At 41.0% G+C, this 25,693-nt stretch overlaps 1 protein-coding gene across 2 annotated transcripts in view; it reads right to left on the minus strand.

The window, feature by feature from the left end:
- Positions 1-759: 759 nt before the first annotated feature.
- The window catches only part of naf1 (nuclear assembly factor 1 homolog (S. cerevisiae)), a 165,967-nt gene continuing 141,033 nt past the window's right edge, over positions 760-25,693 (minus strand). For both annotated transcript variants that reach the window (XM_059964965.1, XM_059964966.1), the window contains exons 8-9: positions 15,237-15,333; positions 760-2,353 (exon numbers count right to left, since the gene is read on the minus strand). In XM_059964965.1, coding sequence (XP_059820948.1) covers positions 1,803-2,353; positions 15,237-15,333 — 648 coding nt within the window. In that variant the 3' untranslated portion in view covers positions 760-1,802. The remainder of the gene's footprint in view (positions 2,354-15,236; positions 15,334-25,693) is intronic.

Genomic DNA, 25,693 nt, shown 5'->3' on the forward strand with positions numbered 1-25,693 from the left:
GTGAATTCAGAGTTAGCAGTCTTAAGCAAGACCTTCATTATTGGTGGAGGCATCTGAGGGCATGGAGAGAAGTAACAAGTCAAACTGGTGGGGGTTCTTTCAGGAACAACAAACAAGCTTCTGCAGGTACTCAGTTGGATAGGCAGCATCTATGGCTGAATAAGTCAGTTTCTCAAAGAATCTGGAATACCCAAAAAGCAATAATGTGTTGCAAGAGAAAATAAAAGTATGATATAAATCACCCAAATAGTAGTGGAAAGTTGACAGCAGCAAGATTTAAACATAAAATTATAAAATTGAATACTTTAAAAAGTTGAATATACTGTTGAATAAAGTTGAATATAAAGTGGAATATATAAACTTAAAGGAAGATTAAATTGCTGCATAATAAATGCCTTTGATGGTAAGTAGTCAGGATTTTTCTCAGAATTGCAGAAATGGCAATGTATTAATGCAACAACAGTTCTGAAGTGGGTTGTGGTGTTACAGCACCACCACAGCAAGGGATCAAATCTAAGATCACTTACTTCTTGTGCTGCTTCAAATTGCTAAACAGCGCACATAGCCAATGAACCTCTGGAGACTTCCTTTAAATTGCTTTTCTAGCTGTGAAGTTGATAGCCAGATTTTACTCATTTTGTCACTCATTTTGTCACCAAGTATTCTAGGCTCTGTGAAAGTACAATTATTTAGACTAGGCCAAGGTTAAATTGTTCCAGCTTTGAACGCGACTCTGAATCAATGGCTAGGAAGTGTACATTAACAAAAAAATCAATTTATTTTGGCTGAATGGTACACATTATTATTGAATACAGTTGCTTAAATTTATCCATAATCAGGCATTAGAATTACTTCCTAATGAAAAGCAAATACAAAAGATATACATCAGAATGAGGAGGTAAATTTATTGCTGTAGGATGAAGTAAATTAAAATATAAAATAAAGACATACAGGGCTTAACAAAGGTTGCAAAAATTTTAATGTTTAATTCAAATCCCTCTAAACTTGATGATGCAAAATAAAAGACTAAATAAGGATTAGGTTCACAATGTAAAAAGGTAGGTGGCCAGACTTGGTATATATTTACTTAAATATCTGCCAATTGCTTTCTCAATATTTGAGATTCATCATTCCATATTGAGGATCTAGTTACAAGTAACAGATGATAAATTTAACATCAATACCAGAACTATTGTATTTACAAAATACAGCAATACAGATATGTCCAGGTAAAATGGGGTGAAATTGCTCTTTGTCAGTTTGCACCCCACCTAAAATCTTTTACGTTGGCTTTTGTAGCAAGGAAATTCCAGTACAATGCAAAATGGGTTGCCAATTTGTTTTTGCCCATTTTGCACCACCAATAAAAGCCAATTTCAAAAAAAGGTGATTGTATGGAATAAGCAGTCCTATGTGCACATAAATATTAATATTACTTTTTCCACAACTGTTAAAAATTCAAATTCAGCCTATAATAAGGCCTACATTAGCCGATAATTTTACATTTGAGTTCAGGATTATGTTTGGATTAAAAGGCCACTGGATTAGCATAGAAAGGACTGAATGGGCTAGGGTTTATTAGCATGGAGAGGACTGAACGGGCCAGGGTTTATTACGTCATAGTGACCACATTTTGGTGCCATTCCTGTGTTAACACAATCGTATTTTGAAACAGGTACAAGGTGCATTATGTTTTCATCCTCATTTATTGAATGCAATTCAGTGCTTAAAGAATTCAGGCACAGCTTGTTGTAGTTTCCTCACTACGTGTTGCTATGGGGTGGAGGTATGTATTGGTGGCTCTAATAAGGGGGTCTAAATGGAAAGTCTGGCTGGCCTTGTTGACGTAACTGTGGTGAGAAATGAGAATTTGACATCTGTAATGAAGAATCATTGGGGAAGCAAGGAAAGGGGGAGTTTGGAAAGCAGGGAGGCCCTACATTTGATTCTGACCAACCAGTGCTCATTAAGTAAGGAGAAAAAGGAGGGGGAGGGGGAGGTGGAGGAGGAGGTGGTGGTGGTGGTGGAGGAGGATAGGATAGAAAAGGAGGTATATCACTTGATACAGGAGGCCAAAATGAAGGACCATATGGACAGGACATCATTGGATTCGACATTACTGTTTGCGAATGTATTGCGCTGTTGGTTGGATGAAACCTTGGAGGTCCAAAAGGTGACCTCTGATTAAAAGATGGACCAAAGGATCCCCTTTGCTGAGTAAATCTATAACTTGTCGAGATTTCGGACTTGACTGAGGAATAGGAACCAAATCCTTGATGAGTACTGTGCTGAAATCCTCTCCCACGCATTGATTGAACTTGTGTTTGGCGTGATGCTTGGCCATCTTCTTTTCCTAGAATGAAGATCAATGATATAATTTAACAATTACTAAATACAGCAATCCAAGCATGATAAACCAGTGGTAACAAAATAGGCAAACAGTACAAAACAGAAACCATTCTACTATCTCAGTACTTTTAATGCAAATAAATCCATTGGAGAATAAGTACAACACTAAAACAATATCTCACATTTTTCTACATTTAATTGCACAAAGCTATTTAGGCATATGTTTTTATCTTCTGATATATCACCCAATTAAAGAGCTAGAGCAACCCAACATAACTATGTGGTTTCCTCTGTCAATTGTCAAAGGATCAGCCATTAGTTATTTGTTTTAACACCAGGAACTAAGACTATTGCTACTGTATAAACCAAAGGCCAGAGTAACAACTGGACAACCATGCTAGCTGCAGCCTGCTGAATTACTGGACAGCTTTTGTTTTCAACATAATTGTATAAGGGCTAAGAGTGTTGTAAAAACAAGCCTGAAGGCTTTGTGTGTCAATGCGAGGAGCATTCGTAACAAGGTGGATGAATTAAATGTGCAGATAGTTATTAATGAATATGATATAGTTGGGATCACAGAGACATGGCTCCAGGGTGACCAAGGATGGGAGCTCAACATCCAGGGATATTCAATATTCAGGAGGGATAGACAGGAAAGAAAAGGAGGTGGGGTAGCATTGATGGTTAGAGAGGAGATTAACGCAATAGAAAGGAAGGACATTAGCCTGGAGGATGTGGAATCAATATGGGTAGAGCTGCATAACACTAAGGGGCAGAAAATGCTGGTGGGAGTTGTGTACAGGCCACCTAACAGTAGTAGTGAGGTTGGGGATGGCATTAAACAGGAAATTAGAAATGCGTGCAAAAAAGGCACAGTAGTTATAATAGGTGACTTCAATCTATATATAGATTGGGTGAACCAAATTGGTAAGGGTGCTGAGGAAGAGGGTTTCTTGGAATGTATGCGGGATGGTTTTCTGAACCAACATGTCGAGGAACCAACTAGAGAGCAGGCCATTCTAGATTGGGTATTGAGCAATGAGGAAGGGTTAGTTAGCAATCTTGTCGTGCGAGGCCCCTTGGGTAAGAGTGACCATAATATGGTGGAATTCTTCATTAAGATGGAGAGTGACATAGTTAATTCAGAAACAAAGGTTCTGAACTTAAAGAAGGGTAACTTTGAAGGTATGAGATGTGAATTAGCTAAGACATACTGGCAAATGATACTTAAAGGGTTGATGGTGGACATGCAATGGCAAGCATTTAAAGATCGCATGGATGAACTACAACAATTGTTCATTCCAGTTTGGCAAAAGAATAAACCAGGGAAGGTAGTGCACCGCTGGCTGACAAGGGAAATTAGGGATAGTATCAAGTCCAAAGAAGAAACATATAAATTAGCAAACAAAAGTGGCACACCTGAGGACTGGGAGAAATTCAGAGACCAGCAGAGGAGGACAAAGGGCTTAATTAGGAAAGGGAAAAAAGATTGAGAGAAAGCTGGCAGGGAACATAAAAACTGTCTGTAAAAGCTTTTATAGATACGTGGTCAAGACAAATGTAGGTCTTTTAGAGTCAGAAACAGGTGAATTAATCATAGGGAACAAAGACATGGCAGACCAATTGAATAACTACTTTGGTTCTGTCTTCACTAAGGAGGACATAAAAAATCTCCTGGAAATAGTAAGGGACTGAGGGTCTAGTGAGATTGAAGAACAGAGGAAAATACATGTTTGTAGGGAAGTGGTGTTAGGTAAATTGAAGGGATTAAAGGCAGATAAATCCCCAGGGCCAGATGGTCTGCATCCCAGAGTGCTTAAAGAAGTAGCCCAAGAAATAGTGGATGCATTAGTGATAATTTTTCAAAACTCCTTACATGCTGAATTAGTTCCTGAGGATTGGAGGGTGGTTAATGTAACCCCACTTTTTAAAAAAGGAGGGAGGGAGAAACCGGGGAATTATAGACCAGTTAGTCTGACATCGCTGGTGGGGAAAATGCTAGAGTCGGTTATCAAAGATGTGATAACAGCACATTTGGAAAGAGGTGAAATCATCGGCCAAAGTCAGCATGGATTTGCGAAAGGAAAATCATGTCTGACGAATCTTATACAATTTTTTGAAGATGTAACTAGTAGAGTGGATAAGGGAGAGCCAGTGGATGTGGTATATTTAGATTTTCAAAAGGCTTTTGACAAGGTCCCACACAGGAGATTAGTGTGCAAACTTAAAGCACACGGTATTGAGGGTATGGTATTGATGTGCATAGAGAATTGGTTGGCAGACAGGAAGCAAAGAGTGGGAGTAAACGGGACCTTTTCAGAATGGCAGGCAGTGACTAGTGGGGTACTGCAAGGCTCAGTGTTGGGACCCCAGTTGTTTACAAAATATATTGATGATTTAGACGAGGGAATTAAATGCAGCATCTCCAAGTTTGCGGATGACACAAAGCTGGGCGGCAGTGTTAGCTGTGAGGAGGATGCTAAGAGGATGCAGGGTGACTTGGATAGGTTAGGTGAGTGGGAAAATTCATGGCAGATACAATTTAATGTGGATAAATGTGAGATTATCCACTTTGGTTGCAAGAACAGGAAAACAGATTATTATCTGAATGGTGGCCAATTAGGAAAAGGGGAGGTGCAACGAGACCTGGGTGTCATTGTACACCAGTCATTGAAGGTGGGCATGCAGGTCCAGCAGGCGATGAAAAAGGGAAATGGTATGTTGGCATTCATAGCAAAAGGATTTGAGTACAGGAGCAGGGAGGTTCTACTGCAGTTGTACAAGGCCTTGGTGAGACCGCACCTAGAGTATTGTGTGCAGTTTTGGTCCCCTAATCTGAGGAAAGACATTCTTGCCATAGAGGGAGTACAAAGAAGGTTCACCAGATTGATTCCTGGGATGGCAGGACTTTCATATGAAGAAAGACTCGATCGACTAGGCTTATACTCACTGGAATTTAGAAGATTGAGGGGGGATCTTATTGAAACGTATAAAATTCTAAAGGGATTAGACAGGCTAGATGCAGGAAGATTGGTTCCGATGTTAGGGAAGTCCAGAATGAGGGGTCACAGTTTAAAGATAAAAGGGAAGCCTTTTAGGACCAAGATGAGGGAAAACTTCTTCACACAGAGAGTGGTGAATCTGTGGAATTCTCTGCCACAAGAAACAGTTGAGGCCAGTTCATTGGCTGTATTTAAGAGGAAGTTAGATATGGCCCTTGTGGCTAAAGGGATCAGGGGGTATGGAGAGAAAGCAGGTACAGGGTTTTGAGTTGGATGATCAGCCATGATCATACTGAATGGTGGTGCAGGCTCGAGGGGCCGAATGGCCTACTCCTGCACCTATTTTCTATGTTTCTATCCCAATGAAGAAATTAAGAAGTCAACCTCACTCATTAGGAAGTTTCTTCCCCACACAACTTTCGCTGCAAGAATAGTTGCTTTATCCTCTCCATAAGAAATGTGACAAAAAGAGTTGTATTTTAAGACTGAGAATTACTTTATCTGAATATTAATTTCCAACACCAGATTTAGTACAAATCTTGGACTGGGAAGCTATGTGGTTAACCATAGCCTTGCATGTAGATTAATCTCAACCACATCACTCTTAAGTATCTATGTGAATGACAAGCTCGACACAGCATCAGCCATATTCTCGAGCAGAAATAATGTATAATTGCCTTTGGAGACACCCTTCATTATCACAATCAGCACAACAAAAAAATGATGTTAAAGAAATGGAGCAATTAATCAGAAGCTGGAAATTATAATACAATCTGTCCATTATCCCAATCCTCTGCTTCATGCAATGTTGGTTAATACCAAGTAAGAAAAGACAGAGCCAACTTGTTGACAGAAACTCTTGGAAACCAATAGGATTCCCTCTGGGTAGCTCTTCTTATGTTGATTTACTCCTCCTAGGTGTTTCATCAGATCTAGACTCTGGACATTCAACTGAATGTAACCACACATATCATTACCAAAGCATGGAAGTCAATGGCTGATGACCAGCATTCAATATCATTCCATTGATCAATTGAAACAGCACTCAATCTCTGAGATCTTCACTTATATTTACCAGACACTGTATGCTTGGCAGCAAGATAGCCAGTATTAGGAATCAAAATCTGTGCTCTCTTAGATGAACTTTTAAGCAGCTTGGCATCCCCTCTTCTCTCTCTGGCTATCCATCCCATAGGATGATGATGGCTCCGTTCAGTCAGTTAGTGGGGTTTGATATGTGCATCCTGGAGTGGCTGTACAGGCCGATCCTTGACAGGCACTGCTTGCCACATACTTGGCAGGTGAGGCCTGGAGGGGCCGCAGGGGCAGAAGCTCTGTTGTGGCACTTCCTGTGCCTTTCCTCTGTTGCCTCTATGAGCTTGTTACCAGCAGCATCCACACCTTTTCTGATGGTGTCTCTTCTGTGAGCGATCTTGAGCCAGATCCTCCCATGTTGATGGGGCAATGTCCGCTTTCTTGAGGCTCCTGTGCAGAAAATCCTTGTACTATAGTCGCTGGCCTCCTCGTTTTTGGGTACCAATGGACCGTGGGTCATACAAGATGTCCTTGGGCAGTCTTCTGTCAGGCATTCTGACAACATGTCCAGTCTAGTGTAGTCGGGCTGACATCACCAAGGTTGAAACTGCTGGCATTCCGACTCGAGAGAGAACCTCGGTATTGGAGACCTTGTCTCGCCAAGTGATCTTCATCAGAGAACGTAGGTGATGCTGCTGCAGTTTGTCAAGCTGGTGTAAGTGACTCTGATATGGGCACCACGTCTCACATCCGTATAGCAAGGCTGATATGACAACGGCCCTGTTTACCTTGCACCTGGTGGCCAACCTGATGTTCTGTGACCAAACTCGATCATTCAGCTGATCAAAGGCAAAGCAGGCTTTTTTGGTTCTTGACTCAGTCTCTACATCCAGAGAGGCTGAGGATGTTATTATGCTGCCCAGGTAGCAAAACTTGTTGACAGCATTGAGATGAGTGTCAACAATGAGGACAGTTGGTTCTTTGTAGCTTGAGCCAGGAGCCAGATGGTACAAAACTTCCGTCTTTTTCAGGCTAATTTTCAGTCCGAAGTTTTTGGCTGCGCTGGCAAAGCGACTGGTGATCTGTAAGTCTTCGAGAGAGTGGGCAACCAGTGCACAGTCATCAGCAAACTGTAGCTCATGCTCCACAATGTCCTTGACTTTTGTTTTTGTTCTCAGTTTTGCGAGGTTGAGGAGCCCGCCATCAACCGTCATTTGTAGGAAGACCCCTGACTTCAGGTCTGATGTGGCATCCTGAAGAACAGCAGTGAAGAATAGACCAAACAGAGTAGGAGCCAAAACACAACCCTGTTTTAAGCCTTTGCTGATGGGAAATGGGTCTGACAACTCACCACACATGTTGATGCGGCCTTCCATGGCTTCGTGGAACTGACAGATGATGTTGGTTAGGCGTGGGGGGGGGGGGGCAACCAAATTTTGGTAGGAGCTTTCACTAACCATCTCTACCAACAGTGTCAAACACTTTGGTTAGATCAACAAATGTGACATAGAGACTTCTTTGCTGCTCAACACATTTCTCTTGGAGCTGTCTCAGTTCTGCCATCTTAAAGAAGAACAACCACCAGAGTTCATTCAAGTTACATCAATCCTAAGCAGCAATAGATTTTTTAATTGCACTAAAACAATGTACAGACCTTGGACATTGTTGTGGCAAACTGAAATGGGAGTATTTGATGGTTTCCATCGGTGCTGTTTGCACGAGTCGCCTTCTTGATGGTGCCACAGAAGAAAATACCTTTCATCCTCTGAGAACTGAATTGAAAATAGAGGCTCAATCAATCCTTAGTAGGAAATTGAATGGCTGTACTAAAAAGATCAAAAACTAAAATATTAATCTTCCTCATTTTCCAGATCTTAACAAATCTGTGCTATATTTGAAGTTATCTCTTAATCAGATTCAAGATCTCAACAGGACTGACCAAGAAGTTGTGAAAAGAACAGTTAGTGCAAAAATGCTGACAGGAGAGGAAAGAAGTGTCTGGTGGTGGAATTTCTTTGAGCTGGAGGCAATTTCAAGAAAATGATCTTTTGAATGCAAAAAGGCGAGGTACATGGGTACTCTGTTGCTCTATCTCAGAGCAGAGGCCTGAAAATAAAGGTGCAGGAAATGGATGAGATATGGTCAAGGGCTTTGTTAATTACAGCAGATTATGTTAATTATCCATGTTTCAGGAACAAGATATAGCAACCCCTCTCCTCCTTTCAACATTCTGCAAGGACCATTTTCCTTAGCAGCTTTCCTGGTTCACTCCTCTTTTGTCTCGCTGGGAGTGCTCTGCATTTTACACTCCTACATTCTTTTGTCTATGTTTTCATCCCTAACTGTTCCCATTTACTCAATGACCAGATATCTTTGTTTACAATCTATCCCCACTGACAATCAATACATTCACATGTGCTTAGCTCACTGCACTGCTCTACTCTACACTCCTGACTGTGTAGCCACGCACAGCTCAAATGCCATCTATAAATTTGCCTACCTATGACAACACTTTTGTTGGCAGAATGCCAGATGGCAACAAGAAGCCATATAGGAATGAGATTAATCAGTTGGTTGAGCAGCAACAACCCCACACTCAGTGTCAGCAAGACTAAGAAACCGATTGTGGACATCAGGAAGGAGAAATTGGGAGAGACTAGTCATCACTGAGGGATCAGCTGTGGAAAAGTGAGCAGATTCAAGTTCTTGGATGCCAACATTTCAGAGGCTCTATCCTGGGCCCAACACACATTGATGCAATCATGAAGGTGGTATGTCAAGTAGCCATATTCCAATAGGAGTTTGAGAAGATTTTGGTATGTCACAGATTCTTTTATTATAAATACATGGAGCTCTTTCAGACAGGTTGCATCACCATCTGGTATGGAGCCTCCAACGACCAGCATTAAACAAGGCTGAAAAGGTTAACTCCGCTAGCTCATTACAAAAACAACTCTCCCCATCGTCAAGGACATCTTCAAAAGCTGGTGCTTCAAGAAGGCAGTATCCATCGTTAAGAGCGCTCGCCATTCAAGACATGACCTCTAGTTACAACTATCACGGAGAGGTACAGGAGCCTGAAAAGCCACGCCAAACGTGTTAGGAACAGCTTCTTCCTGTCCACCATCAGATTTCTGAATAGTCCATGAATTCTAGGTGGTAGATTAAAAGCAATTTACAATTGCCAACTAATGCATAGTTAGTTGAGTGGTAGAATCTGGGAGGAATTGATGGGAATAAAATGAGATTAATAAAACATGGGTACTCGAGTTGGGGACGGTTCATTGGATTGAATTGTATGCCTCAATATCACATGATTCTGTAACTTCACCTGCTTTATACAAGTCTGCATATATTTTTCTTACCAATTACCAATTTTCTGAGCTGGTTTCCATAAATATCTAAATTATGTCTTTTTAGCCAGATCAGGTCATTTGTATTTTCTAGGGAGATACCGCTGCATACTTTCATTCATTTTTGACAATTTTTCACCACTGCATTATGTCAAGTGCACAGCACAATAGCAGACAGTTTAGCATAATTAATTTTACGTTAATGTTTATGCTTCATAAACACAACCTGCTTCCAGAATTCATTTAGCAATTAGCACCTCCTTTTATTCCCCTCACGCTCTCTAAGGATCCTAAGGGGTCCCACGGTCACTGATGAACATGGTCATTGATTAATTAAAGTGAAAAATGGTATCCTCGCGCTAGAGCTCCAGGAGTTTACTTTGTTTATGACGTCACCTATAATTGGGCAACCAACTGAGAAGATACCAGTATACCTGGGAGTATAACCCAGAAGATAAAGCACTGACTGGTAGGAGTGTTCATCTGTCCTAAATAAGGAATATAAATAGGAAGAACAGAAACCTGGTTTTGGATTGCATACAGCCAATTCTCAAACTGTTTATTATTCTTTAGTACCCTAAGTAATGTGCTATCCTTGAGAAAGGAGAGAATTCTTTAAACTTGCACTTCTGTATCACTTTAATTAGTGTGTTTCCTCTATTTCACTTCACAGTTATAGATATGAAAATCTACTTGCCAGATCTATGATCACTCCAGCCTATACTCTGTTTCTGTACGTTCTTGTACATCTGCAGTTTTTGACTTCTATTACTGTTGTGTTCTTTAGCTAACTGCATATCCAAACAGCCATTCCCCTTTTAATCAGATATGCGTTTACTCTGCTAACAATTCAACTGTAGATACTTTATCAGACTTGTGCTATGGAGTCAGGCATGATCAGGCCAGCAATTCTCTGTGTGACTGCTTCCTAGAGACACAGAAAAGTGCAGTATAGAAATAGACCCTTCAGCCATTTAGACCATGCCCAAACCATTTAAACTGCCTATTCTCATCAACCTGCACTAAAACCATAGCACTCCATACCCCTACCATCTATGTACCTACCCAAACATTTCTTAACCATTGAAATCACTTGTGCTGGCAGTTCATTCCGCACTCTCACAACCCTTTGAGTGAGGACGTTTCCCCTCATGTTCCCCTTAAACTTTTCACCTTTCACCCTTAACCCATGATCTTTCACCCTTTATGCATGTAGTTCCACCCAACCTCAATGGAAAAAGCCCGCGTCCTGGTTATTGAAAACAATTCAACTTCATGTGCCATGATTATGATCCTAAATTAGATTAAATATGCTTAATGTACAACTTCATTGAGGATTCAAGATTTTAAAGGTAACTGGTAAAGCAGAAGGAGAAACTATTTACTGGCTGCGAAGTCCTGATGAGGAGCAAGGGTAGAAACATTGTTTACAACAGCAGATCCATGCGTCCAGCAGTGAGGTTAGGATCTTCATAGTTAGTGAGGTTAAGTCTTCATAGTAAGGCTGGAACTTCTCTCTAAAAATGGAAATTATTAGCTTAATTGTTAACTGAAAAGTCCGCCGGGTTCGAGTGACTCTCCTCGGAAAGGCCGCCGGGTTCGAGTGACTCTCCTCGGAAAGGCCGCCGGGTTCGAGTGACTGTCCTCGGAAAGGCCGCCGGGTTCGAGTGACTCTCCTCGGAAAGGCCGCCGGGTTCGAGTGACTCTCCTCGGAAAGGCCGCCGGGTTCGAGTGACTCTCCTCGGAAAGGCCGCCGGGTTCGAGTGACTGTCCTCGGAAAGGCCGCCGGGTTCGAGTGACTGTCCTCGGAAAGACCGCCGGGTTCGAGTGACTCTCCTCGGAAAGGCCGCCGGGTTCGAGTGACTCTCCTCGGAAAGGCCGCCGGGTTCGAGTCTCTCTCCTCGGAAAGGCCGCCGGGTGCGAGTGACTCTCCTCGGAAAGGCCGCCGGGTTCGAGTGACTGTCCTCGGAAAGGCCGCCGGGTTCGAGTGACTCTCCTCGGAAAGGCCGCCGGGTTCGAGTGACTCTCCTCGGAAAGGCCGCCGGGTTCGAGTGGCTCTCCTCGGAAAGGCCGCCGGGTTCGAGTGGCTCTCCTCGGAAAGGCCGCCGGGTTCGAGTGACTCTCCTCGGAAAGGCCGCTGCATTTGAATGGTCACTCTCCTGGATGCTCTTGCAGATGTTATTGACACTCAGAGTTATGGATTGAACTGTAGTTCATATTGACCTCTTTCAGTTCTGTTTTTAATCCTCCTGTGTTTTCACCCATTCTTTCTTGTTGCCAGTTGGTGGGCTGAGGATTTGTGGTTTGATGTTCTCATTGCTATTTCTCTTGTGGGTGATATGTTTAGCTTTTCTGTGCAAGAGAGTGGGTTGGAGGTTTGGGGTTTGAGAGTTTTTGTTTTTTCTTTTATTTTGTCAGAGAGGGGTGATGTTTTTCTTTCAATCACTTCCATGTTCTTTTCTTTGTTTTGTGGCTATCTGGAGAATACGAATCTCTGAGTTGTATACTGCATATAGACTTTGATTTTGAACCTTTATAATTTTAAAACAAGAGTGAGACATATCTAAGGTATTGAGGATTTAGAGAATTAGATTAGAATTTACTGTTTTATTGTTAAAATTTACTTAGAAGTAAATCAAACAGATGGCATGACTTTTTCTACTGCAGGGAAACAAACCAACTATAACTGCAACTCTCAAACTAAAGCTCCTCTTATTGGCAGCTAACAAGGATTACAGCTGCTGAATGGCAAGGTTGGATGATTGGATTAAAAGCAAATTCAGCGGCCAGTTTCATTCCATAACTTTTGAACACATTATTTATCCATTCATCTTAAGGAATTTAACTTTACTTGGAACACCCAACTACCCCATTTCTCCCAAAATGTTACCATTTGAAAAATACTCCCAAACCAGCTTTTTAAGTTTAAAGTGGATAAATAGGAACATAGAAACACAGAAAACCTACAGGACAATACAGGCCCTTCGGCCCACAAAGCTGTGCTGAACTTGTCCTTAACTTAGAAATTACCTAGGGTTACCCATAGCCCTCTATTTTTCTGAGCTGCATGTACCTGTCCAGGAGTCTCTTAAAAGATCCTATCGTATCTGCCTCCACCACCGTTGCCGGCAGCCCATTCCACACACCCACCACTCTCTGCATAAGAAAACTTACCCCTGACATCTCCTCTGTACCTACTTCCAAGCACCTTAAAACTGTGCTCTCTCATGCTAGCCATTTCAACCATGGGAAAAAAGCCTCTGATTATGCACACGATCAATGTCTCTCATCAGCTTATGCACCTCTATCAGGTCACCTCTCATCCTCCATCGCTCCAAGGAAAATAAGCCAAGTTGCAGGGGGTACCTTATCAAATGCCTTGCTGAAATCCATATCGCTACATCTACTGTTCTACCTTCATCAATATGTTTAGTCACATCCTCAAAAAATTCAGTCAGGCTTGTAAGGCACAACCTGCCTTTGATAAAGCCACGTTGACTATTCCTAATCATATTCTACCTCTCCAAATGTTCATAAATCCTGCCTCTCAGGATCTTTTCCCTCAATTTACTAACCACTGAAGTAAGACTCACTGGTCTATAATTTCCTGGGCTATCTCTACTCCCTTTCTGGAATAAGGGAACAATATCAGCAACCCTCCAATCCTCTGGGACCTCTCCCATCCCCACTGATGATACAAAGATCATCACCAGAGGCTCAGCAATCTCCACCCTCGCCTCCCACAGCAGCCTGGGGTACATCTCATCCAGTCACAGTGACTTATCCAACTTGATGCCTTCTGAAAGCTCTAGCACATCCTCTTTCTTAATATCTACATGCTCAAGCTTTTCAGTCCGGTGTAACTCATCCCTACAATCGCCAAGATCCTTTTCCGTAGTAAATATTGAAGCAAAGTACTCATTAAGTACCTCTGCTATCCCCTCTGGTTCCATGCACACTTTTCCACTGTCACACTTGATTGGTCCTATTCTCTCCTATCTTATCCTCTTGCTCTTCACAAACTTTTAGGAATGCCTTGGGGTTTTCCTTAATCCTGTCCTCCAAGGCCTTCTCATGGCCCCTTCTGGCTCTCCTAATTTCTTTCTTAGAGATCTTTATCATGACCGAGTTTTTTGAACCTTCCGTAAGCACTTCTTTTCTTCTTGACTAGATTTACAACAGCCTTTGTATACCACAGTTCCTGTACCCTACCATCCTTTCCGTTTCATTGGAACATACCTATGCAGATCTCCACGCAAATATCCCCTGAGTGTTTGCCACATTTCTTCTGTACTTTTTCCTAAGAACATGTGTTCCCAATTTATGCCTCCAATTTCCTGCCTGATAGTCTCATATTTCCCCTTATTCCCAATTAAACACTTTCCTAACTTGCCTGTTCCTATCCCTCTGCAATGCTATGGTAAAGGGCATAAAATTGTGATCACTATCTCCAAAATGCTCTCTCACTAAGAGACCTGACACCTGACCAGGTTCATTTCCCAATACCAGATCAAGTACAGCCTCTCCTCTTGTAGGCTTATCTACATATTGTATCAAGAAACTTTCCTGAACGCACCTAACAAACTCCACCCCATCTAAATACCTCACTGTAGGGGCATGCATGCCAATCGATATTTGGGAAATTAAAATCTCCCACCACAACAACCCTATTACTATTACCCTTAATCGACCAGCATCTGCCATAATTGTCACTCAATTTCTCAATGTTATTTTACAAATTTGGTCAACAACTTTACTATTAAATTTGGATAAATAGTTCTCTATTCTTTCATTTAAGTCTTTTCCAAGTGTACTGGAAAACCAAGCTCTGGAAAAGATTGCTGGACACATGCAGTTCATACTGACGATATCTTTTGCTCTTAGCTTTTATCCAATTCCCTAACCAAGTTAATTGACTAATTTGTGTTACTGCATGGTGTCATCTGTTAAGTTTCTTACAAGGAACTTGTTATGTGACTTCTAGAAGTCTATATAAATAACAGCCACAGACATTCCTTCATATTCTCATGAGATGAGGCTGTTCATGAACAGCAAATATGAATTGTGAAAAAACACTTTAGAGCATTTTTTTCTTCTTTTTCAGATGCAATGCTAAAACTGAGCTGACTGTTTAGGAGGAGTGCTTCATCAACCAAAGTACAAATTGCTTTTGTTATTTTCGCTTCAAACTACAGGTGTATTTTCCAATTCTCAATTGGAAATGTAAGAAAATGCAGGTGCCTAATATTGAACATGGACCATAAAACACTTCTGTAAATTGCATAGCTAACAAGATGGAATGATTATTACTGTGACAAAATATCTGATTATGCTGTACAGCATCCTCAGGTATTTTTCATACACAAAAACTAAACAGAAAACAATATACATAGATAAAAAATGTTTATTTTACAGGCCACTGAATTGCATGTGATCAAAGTTAGGCCCCTCATAATTAAACAAAGACACTGAGTTATATCTACTGATAATGTCTCACCAGGTTGAGTGATTTTATCTCCACGATTCTGTTGTTGTTTCTTCTTCTTCTTTTGCTTGGCTTCTTTTTCTTTCTCATCATCACTGAAATCTAGAACCTATTAAAGACAGTTAATGATGAATTCTTACATTGCATGGCTTCTTATCATTCTGAGGAAGTCAGTAATCAACTAGACATGGCTTTAAGTGAAACATGTGTTACCAATAATCCTTTTTACCTCCATTTCAAGATATTACTGCCCTTCAATATCTTACTTTATTATTTCACTGAGAAACTGTGAGGAACAGGCCCTTCCAGTCCCGCCACCCCCGATTTAATCCAAGCCTAATCACAGGACAATTTACAATGACCAATTAACCTACCAACCTTTGGACAATCTTTGGACAAATCTTTGGATTGTAGGAGGAAACCTGCACAGTCACAGGGAGAACGTACAAATCCCCTACAGTCAGCGGCCTGAATTGAACCCAAGTCGCTGGCACTGTAAAGTGTCGTGCTAACCATAAGAACCTTAGTTATATGAAAGGATAATTACATAAGCAAAATTCAACATAATATATTTGAAATTATACTCAGTTATAGTGGTGCCACAATTAAATCTATTTTCTATCACCTTACACAACTCAATATGTTTATGTAGCATAAGTCAGAGTAAAAGGATAAAGCATAGATGAACACAAGTCTACAAATAAAACAGTTAAAGACTCCAAATTCAACTTCTTGACTGCATTGTCAATCATTTTTAAACTGGTCACTGGTGCACCCTAAATGACCTTAATAGCTTACCAGAAGAAAATTTAATCAAGATTTATATTCCAGTTAAATGGAGTTACTGCAGGTGAGAATATGCATCTATGAACTTATGACAGAAACAAAAAATGCACTTGGCTCAAATAAGTAAACATAACTTGGATATTTAACTACTAAAAATTAGGGAATTCCAAAGATTTACCCAAACATGTTACATTCTTTTCAAATTAAGCTGTATATGGGGAGCATAGAATCTGCAAAATAGCACTGTCATCCTCATTGTTTCTACTCAAGTATTAGAAATCCAATTATAGTTGGCACTCCTTATCTGCAGGGGATTGGTTCCAAGACCGCCCCATGGATACCAAACAATGCGGATGCTCAAGTCCCTTATTTAGCCTGTCTCAGTGCGGTGGTCTTTAGGACCCAGCGGAACCCCAGACTTTATTTCACATATTCAGTATGGTGGACATTAGGACCTGGCGGCACAGCTCTGAATCAACAGTGTTTCTGTTCACCAAAATAATCATGATCACAATTGAAAATAAGGTGGAAATAATAGAGCAATTGGAAAGAGGTGAAACGCCATCGGTCATTGGAAAAGCGTTAGGCTGCAGTCAGTCAACGATTGGAACAATTTTAATGGAGCCTGTGAAAGGCCCTCCCCCAATGAAAGCTACAATTATTACTAAGCAATGCAGTGGTTTAATTATTGAAATACATATGTTTCTTATGTGTTTTATATACATAGAAAGGTAAAATATGTACTATATACTAAGAAAAACATTTGACTGACTGACACTAAATAATACCGGGTGTACCTGTTCTAACTTCAAATCCAACTTAAAGACGGACTCAGGAATGGAACTCATTCATAATCCAGAGACTGCTTGTACTTTTAAGTCATTTCTAGATTACTTATAATACCTAATACAATGTAAATGCTATATAAATAGTTGTTATACTGCATTGTTTAGGGAATAATGACAAGAAAAAAAAATAGTCTGTATATGCTCAAACAACGAGTGATGGAGAGAGAACTTCCGGGTTTTCCCAATCTGTGGTTGGTTGAATCCACGCATGTGGAATCCGCGGATAAGGAGGGCCAACTGTATGTGCTTTGTGACCTATGTTCAATTTCTGCTGTGGTCTACAGGAGTTTGCATGTTCTCCCCGTCACCAGGTGGGTTTCTTCTTGGTGCTCTTGTTTCCTCCCACATTCTAAACACGTACAAGATAGTAAATTAATTGATCACATGGTGTAATGGGCAGCATAGTCTCATTAGGACAGTAGGGCCGTTAACTCGCTGTATCTCTAAATAAATAAAAATCTCTCTTCTGGGTTCATTTTTGCTCATTTTGTAGACATGTAGCAGGCACTGAGTTTACTGGATAGTGTTAAAAGAGCTTGAAATGGAAGGTGCTCATCAAATACACTCTGTTAAGGATCCTCCTAATTTTATGTTGTGAAGATAAAGCATTTTCCTCTTCAGGGAAAAGGTAATTTCTACAGTAATATTCAACATGCCATCATACAACACTTTGTAAACAAGGGAGGGTTACTGCAAACTGTTTCATCATAGAGCAACAGTGGAAATGACAAAACATTCCAAAGTGGAGCGTCCACAAATAATATCTCAATATTCTTAAGACTGAGATAATTTATGCTCTTTAAAGAAGATGAGGAAATAGTTTGGACTGTATTTCTCTGTAACCATATTCATCAACGAAGATTCAGACACCACTACATGCAGGCTGCATATATTAGTACCATTGAACGTAAAACATTTCAAGCAGATAAACATCTCAAGGCAAATTTGATGCATATACAACAAACCAGTTAGAACCTTGCTGCTGAAATGTTTTCCACAAGTCACTCAGCGCTTTCATGGTTAATTCCAGTCAAGACTGTAAGATGCTTTATACAATTGCTTTCAGACACAATGTTCTATCCAATCTATAATGAGCAACATTACAACAGTATCGTTAGGGGAAAACAGAATGGTAATTGGGTAATCTAAGCTGACATAGAAATGAGCAAGTATATTATTATTATTCAGGTGAGGCAAATAGCTAAGTCAAATGACAATTATTAAATGGTTATTACAGAACTTGTCAAAATGCTCGTCAAATTTTTTTCCACTGCATTGATCAACATTCAAGCGGAATTAGAATCAGGTTTAGTATCACTGACATATGTTGTTAAAGTTGTAGCACACTGCAATACAGAATAATAATAAAAAACTAAATTACGATAAATTATAATTAAGAAACATCAAGATACTGACAAGCTGCAGCACTTCAAACACTGAGAGCAATTTACAAGTAGTCTTGATGATGCACTGGCATCTCATAGGCCCCTGAATAGGAACAATATCAATGATACAAAGATAGTTGGAGGAGCGGGTAGTGTTGAGGAAACAGACAGCCTGCAGAGAGACTTAGATAGTTTAGGGGAATGGGCAAAAAAGTGGCAAATGAAATACAATGTTGGAAAGTGTACAGTCATGCACTTTGGTGGAATAAACAGACAGGCACACTATTATTTAGATGGGGAGAGAATTCAAAATGCAGAGATGCAAAGTGAGTTGGAGATCCTTGTACAAGATACCCTAAAGGTTAACCTCCAGGTTGAGTCGGTTGTGAAGGAGGGAAATGCAGTACTGGCATTCATTTCTAGAGGTATAGAATATAAGAGCAGGGATGTGATGTTGAGGCTCTATAAGGCACTCATAAGACCACACGGAGTATTGTGTGCAGTTTTGGGCTCCTTATTTTAGAAAGGAAATACTAACATTGGAGAGGGTTCAGAGAAGATTCATGAGAATGATTCCATGAATGAATGGTTACCATATGAGGAACTTCTGGCTATATTCCCTGGAGTTCAGGAGAATGAGGCGGGATCTCATAGAAACATTCCGAATGTTAAAAGGCCTGAACAGATTAGATATGGCAAAGTTATTTCCCATGATATGGGATTCTAGGACAAGAGGGCACAACTTCAGGATTGAAGAACGTCCATTTAGAACTGAGATGTGGAGAAATTACTTCAGTCATAGCGTGGTAAATCTGCGGAATTTGTTGTACCAAGCGGCTGTTGTGGCCAAGTTACTGGGTGTATTTAAGGCAGAGATAGATAGGTTCTTGATTAGTCAGGGCATCAAAGGGTATGGGGTGAAGGCGAGGGTGTGGGAATGACTGGAAGAATGGGATCAGCCCATGATTGAATGGCGGAGCAGACTCAATTGGCTGAATGGCCCACTTCTGCTCCTATACTTTATGGTCAAATACAATACACAAGCGATGAAATCAGAAATGTTAGCCCTTGAACCAAAAAAGGAGAGCTCATCAGGATTAGTTTGATGAAAATATCACCAGGATACTGGAAGAGAAGCAGACGGCATTTCTTGCATGCTAAAACGTTTCTTCCATCCCAAAACACCATCAGTTCAAGCATCTTCAGAGGCATGGCACTACACAGAATGCAGACTGAATGGTGGGAGAGAAGGGACGAGGAAATCCAGTGCTAAACTGACACCAAATATGCTAAAATGCTCTTCAGTGCCAGCAAAGCAATCTATGGTCCACACAATCCACGCACCACACGCCTTCTGTCAGCAGATGGCACAGTCCTGCTCAGAGACAGAAAGCATTAACAGCAGGTGGAGAGAACCCTTCAGCAACACTTTCAACAGGCCTTCTACTGTAGACCACGCTTCATTCAGTCAGATTTCCCCAGAAACACACAGCCATCAGCCTCGACCTCCCTCCTACAGTTGAGGTCAAACAGTTGAGGTCAAATAAACCATTGCTTGTTTAAATTCTAGAAAGGCCCCAGGGAAGGATGGAATCTCTGCCGAGATCTGCAACTTAATGGGTCTAGTTGCACTAAGGGCCTTCCATGACATTGTGATGAGCATCTGGGAAGATGAAGACATGCTCAGTGAATGCAGAGACATTGTACCTCCCTTCAAGAACAAAGGCAGCAAAGGGAACTGCGGTAACTACCATGGCATCTCGGTGCTGGCGATTGCTGGGAAGATCCTAGTCCGCATCATTTTCAACCCCCTAATCATTTCCAAGAAGGACCGGTCTGAGTCACAGTGCATGCTCCACCCTGAAAAAGCACCACTGACATACTGTTCGCAGTCCATCAGGTTCAGAAAACTGTATCGAGCAGAACCTAGATCAATACATTGTCCTCACAGATTTAATCAAGGTCTTTGGACAATTTTGTCAGAGTTGGGATGCCCACACAAGTTCATCAGTCTTACTCGCTTCCTTCACGATAAGGCTGACCACTTCCTCTCAAATGGGGAAACCTCAAAGCCCCAAATGGTGTGAAGCAAGTGTGTGTACTAGCCCCCATACTGTTCAACCTTTTTATTCCACATGTACTCCTCCACACAGTCAGGGACCTTAAACACAGGGTGTATTACAGTACAGACTTGGAAGATCATCATTTGATCTGTGTCGCTGAAAATCCAGATCTAAGACGGTTAAAAGAGTCACTCCAAAGTACTCCATGTGGATAACTGTGTTCTTGTGGCCAGCAAGGAATCTGATCTGCGACTGGCTATTAACTGGTGTTTGTTTGGCCTCACCATCAGTCTGGACAAACCAGAGGCCTTATTTCAGCCTGCTACTGTGCCACCTTCCACTACGATTGAAAGCACAATACTGAGGGTAGTAAAGTCATGTAAATACCTTGGCAGTGTCATCTCCAGTTATAGTTCCTTGAATAAAGAAATCAATGCCAGGATTTGCAAGGCTTGTCAGAGCCTCGGCTGCCTGTGATCATGTGTGTTAAGTCAGCATAATATCCAGATGTCCGCTGGCATCAATTTGTACAAGGCTGTTCTCTTCACTGGCCCCCTGTATGGTGGTGAAATGTGGACTTTATACAAAATGCAACTCAAAACTACTGGAGCGTTTTCACACACGCAGCCTGAGATCCATCATGGGAATTTGCTGGCATGAACATATCACAAACCTGGAAGTCCTCAATAGGGCAAAGACTAACAGTATTGAAGCCAAGAACCTGAAAGCACCTGATGGCTGTGGGGAAGGAGCTGTTGCTGAAACATTGAGCGTCTCCCTTCAGGCTCTTGTACTGCCTGCTTGATGGAAGCAATGAAAAGAGGGCATGTCTTGGGTGATGGAGGTCCTTAATGATGGATGCCGCCTTTTTGAAGCATTTACTTTTGAAGGCGTTGTTGAAGCTGGGGTGGCTAGTCTCCATGATGGAGTTGCTGAGTTTACAACTTTCTACACCTTTTCTCTATCCTGTGCAATGGTTCCTCCATACTAGAGAGTGATGCAATGAATTAGTATGCTCATTATGGTGATAGAGGCCCTCCGTTGGATTTGGTTGACCACAAGTCTAGTGTCCCAGCTAGGTGATATGTAAGCCAGTAAGCAAGCCAGGGCAGTACAATATGGAGAGCAAGCTGTTGTCCATATAGCAGGCTCCCCCACTCCACGCTGCTAATAAATCCAAAAGAACGCCAGAGACTAATACAGTTTGGCACCAACAGTTTCACAGGAGTTGCAAGTCAGTGTTGAACTCAACATTGGACTGCCTTAGGGTCTTCAGCTCCAGATTTTTCCTCAGGGTTTACTCCCGAAGAGTGGATATAGCCACAAGGCAACAGAGATTTGAGATCAGAGATGTCCTTCTCATAGACAAGTTGCCATCCATGGCTAACTGGTTTTAAAGTGCCAGAAATCTGCCTTTGCTCCTATCGTCAGCAGAAACAGTTCAGCCAAACTCAGTATCTAAGCCATACATAAAGGCCAGGAGTTGGACTTGGTTGTCAGAGGCTACTTGAGTCGCATATCATTGAGAGGCAGTGTGAGCTTATTCCCGCTACAACCCCTTCCAGTTATAATAACCAACCTACTCCACAATACATCTGTAGAAATTTGTGTCTTTGGTGTCATACCAATTCTCTTCAAACTCCTAATGAAATACAGGCGCTGTGAAACTTTCTTTATAATTGCATCAATATGTTGGGCCCAAGATAGATCTTCAGTGATTTTGACATTTAGGAACTGGAAACTGCTCACCCTTTCCACTTCTGATTGCTAGATGAGAACTGGTGTGTGTTCCTCGACTTCTCCTTTCTGAAGTCCACAATCAATTCCTTGGTCTTACTGATATCGAGTGCAAGGTGGTTGTTGCGACATCACTCAACTAGCTGATCTATCTGGCTCACATACACCTCCTCATCACCATCTGAAATTCTGACAATAGATGCATTGTCAACATATTTATAGATGTTGCTTGAGCTGTGGCTAACCACACAGTCATGGGCGTAGAAAGTACAGATAGTGGGCTAAGCAAAGCACACATCCTTGAGATGCGTCAGTGTTGACTGTCAGTGAAGAGATGCTATTTCTGATCTGCACAGATTGTGATCTTCCTATGAGGAAGTCAAGGATTCAGTTGCAGAGAGAGGTATACCAGGTTTTGGAACTTGTTGATTTAGACTATTGATCAACACTGTGGAAAGATCATTTGTATAGGGTGCAAACACACACAACTAACTATAACTGCCTAACATCCTGCAAAGCATTTGAAACCAGTTCACATCTGGTGAGGCATTTTAAGCTGTTTTAGACTTGATAAGACGCTATACAAATGCAAGATTTTCCTTCAAAATAAGACTTACGTCCTTGATAAATGTTTTATTTCTCTGAATAAAATTTCAGTAGGTTAATAAAAGAACTTCTTTGTTATTTTAAAATCAATCCTGATATGGCATTACCTCCAGCTTTGAAGGTTTTATGGCAGTGAATGATCAAATCACCCCATGATATTTAAATGACATAAGTAACTCAACTCATATTAGCTCATCTTGGTTTTTCTCCTCCATTTTTAACTGAACCCCTCCTCACCTCTCTGGAAGCAGAGATGTCCCCAGCCTGACCTGCCCTGACACGTCTTTCTACTCTGCATTTCACAATTACATTCTTTTGACCATGTTTTTACTCGCAAACTGTTCCCATTCACTCATGTACCAGGTGACCTTACAGATTACCCCCAATGTCACTTTGGTTTTATCTCTTAGACACATCCCCACCCTCTCTGAAGTGAAAGCTTCTTCTCTTCTCTCCTTCTGACAAAAGGCTCTTTGAACTGAAACAGCATCTCTGTTTTACTTCTCACAGAGGTGGTCTAATCTGAGCATTTTTGGTCTTCAGATTGGTTCCATTTCACATACTGCAAGTAAACAACTAGTAATCTCCAGTGTAGAGGTTCCCAACATTTTTTATGCCATGGACCAATACCATTAAGCAAGGGGTCTGCAAGCCTCAGGTTGGGAACCTCTGCTCTAGGGAAACAGCCGGCATTGCTCCTCTATGGAGGATTTTGGGCCTGCAATCTTACACTATGCAGATGATTCTTAAAGATTAGGAGGAATTTATTTAGCCAGAGGGTGGTGAAATTGCCACAGACAGCTATGGAGGCCAAGTCATTCGGTATATTTAAAACTGAGGTTGACAGTTCCTTGATTAGGAAGGTTGTCAGAAGTATTGGAAGAGAAGGCAGGAGAATGAGATTTAGTGTGCTAAAAATCAGCCATGATAGAACGGCGGAACAGACTCAATGAGCCAAAGGCCTAATTCTACTCTTGTGTCTTGTGGCCTTGTGTCTTTCAGTTTTGATCGGCTTTGACATGGGACAAAGATTTGTTGATGCTTGCTTAAGCATCGGGTGGATACTTGTTCCATGTTTAATTTTACAAATGTAACTCCACTCGTGCAATGTCCAAGAGAGAAAGTCCATAACTTTCCTTTCAGAAAAGAAACAGCATTGAAATCCCTAACAAACAAAGGCAGGGCCAAATTTAAAACTGTCACTTGACAATGTAGTTTCCTCCCATATCCCAAAAATTCGTGGCTTTGGAGGTTAAATGACCGCTGTAAATTGGCATTGATTGTGAAGGGAAATGATGAGAATGTGCAGAGAATTACAGTTACAAGAAAAAGTTTGTGAATCCTCTCCAATTACCTGGTTTTCTTCATTAATTACTCATAAAATGTGGTCTGATCTTCATCCAAGTCATAATAATAGACAAGCATATTCTGCCTAAACTAATATCACACAAGCAATAGTACTTTTCATGTCTTTATTGAACATATTATTTAATTATTCATAGTCCAGTCTGGAGAAAAGTATGTGGACCTTTGTATTTAATAATTGGTAGAAGCTCCTTTAGAAACAATAACCTCCAGCATACATTTCTTTAACTACTGATCAGACCTGCACAATGGCGAGGAGGAATTTTAGACCATTCCTCCATATAACAGTTTCAGTTCATCAATATTTTCGGGTACCTTGAATGAACAACCCTCTTCAACTCATGCCACAGCACATCAATTGAGTTAAGTTCTCGACTCTGACTTGGCTATTTCAAGACACAAATTTTTATATTTTTTTAAACCATTCTGTTGTTGATTCACTTGTGTTTTGGATCATTGTCTTGTTGCATCATCTAACTTCTATTAAGTTTCAGGTGAAGGCTCCCTACCCTGACATTCTCCTGTAAAATGTCTTTGAATTCATTGTTCCCTTAAAGACTGCAAGCTGCCCAGGCCCTGAGGCAGCAAAGCAGCCCCAAACAATGATGCTCCTTTCACCATGCTTCATAGATGGGATGAGATTTTGGTCTAGGAGTGCAGTGCCCTTTTTCCTCCAAAAGCTCAACTTTTGTCTCATCTGTCCACAGAACATAGTCCCATAAGCATTGTGGAGCATCCAGGTGGTCTTTTGGAAATTTGAGACATGCAGCAATTTATTTTTGGAGAGCAGTAGTTTCCTCCGCTGTGTCCTTCTATGAACACCATTTTTGTTCAGCATTTTATTTTGCAGTGGACACATGAGCAGAGACTTCAGCAAGTTTTAGACATTTCTGCAGGTCAATTGCTGTTACTTGGGATCTTTATCACCTCCTTCAGCATTGCACATTGTTGGCAGTGTATTCAGTACTGACAAGAAGTGGTACAATTGTTTGTGTGTTACTAGCTTAGGCAGATTGTGTTTGTCTATTATTGTGCCTTATTACACTTTATAAGTAACTAATGCAGAAAACCAGGGTTCACAAACTTTTTCTTGCAATTATAAGAAAGGCATCAATGAGGGATTAGTGTAATTAGGTGGTTGACGGTTGACATGGACTCAGTGAGGAAAGGGCCTTTTTCCATGCTGTGAACTCTATTCACCAGATAAAATTAAAAAGCAGCAAACCAAAGATCAACTGGGAGATTGAGAAGGAACTTCAGTGTTTCAACTAATTCTTCTCGACTGATATAAAAGTACTTGGTTTTAACACTGAGATTTCTACCTGTTTGCATTAATTCCCTTTATGAAATTACACTGGATTACTAACACCCAGAAACAGAAAATTAGCTGTGAAATCACACAGGTCAAATTCACAACTGCAATACTAAATGAATAATTAGCACACAAACCTGATAGCAGAGTTGGCATAATGCACAGTCACTGAACAAACCTTACAACTATCAGCACATTTAACATTAAAGTGGTCAGTAGGAACACCAGAGGGCTTTTTCAAACAAGGGAACTATAATATCTATTTCACGAAGACAAAAGGTTGCTTCTTTTCCATGTAGTGTTTGACTGGCAGAGGAATCAAAAGCTGTCAATATCTGGATTCTGGTGAGGGATCATTAAAACTTCA

The sequence above is a fragment of the Hypanus sabinus genome, chromosome 3 (assembly GCF_030144855.1).
Source record: "Hypanus sabinus isolate sHypSab1 chromosome 3, sHypSab1.hap1, whole genome shotgun sequence".
NCBI lineage: Eukaryota > Metazoa > Chordata > Chondrichthyes > Myliobatiformes > Dasyatidae > Hypanus > Hypanus sabinus.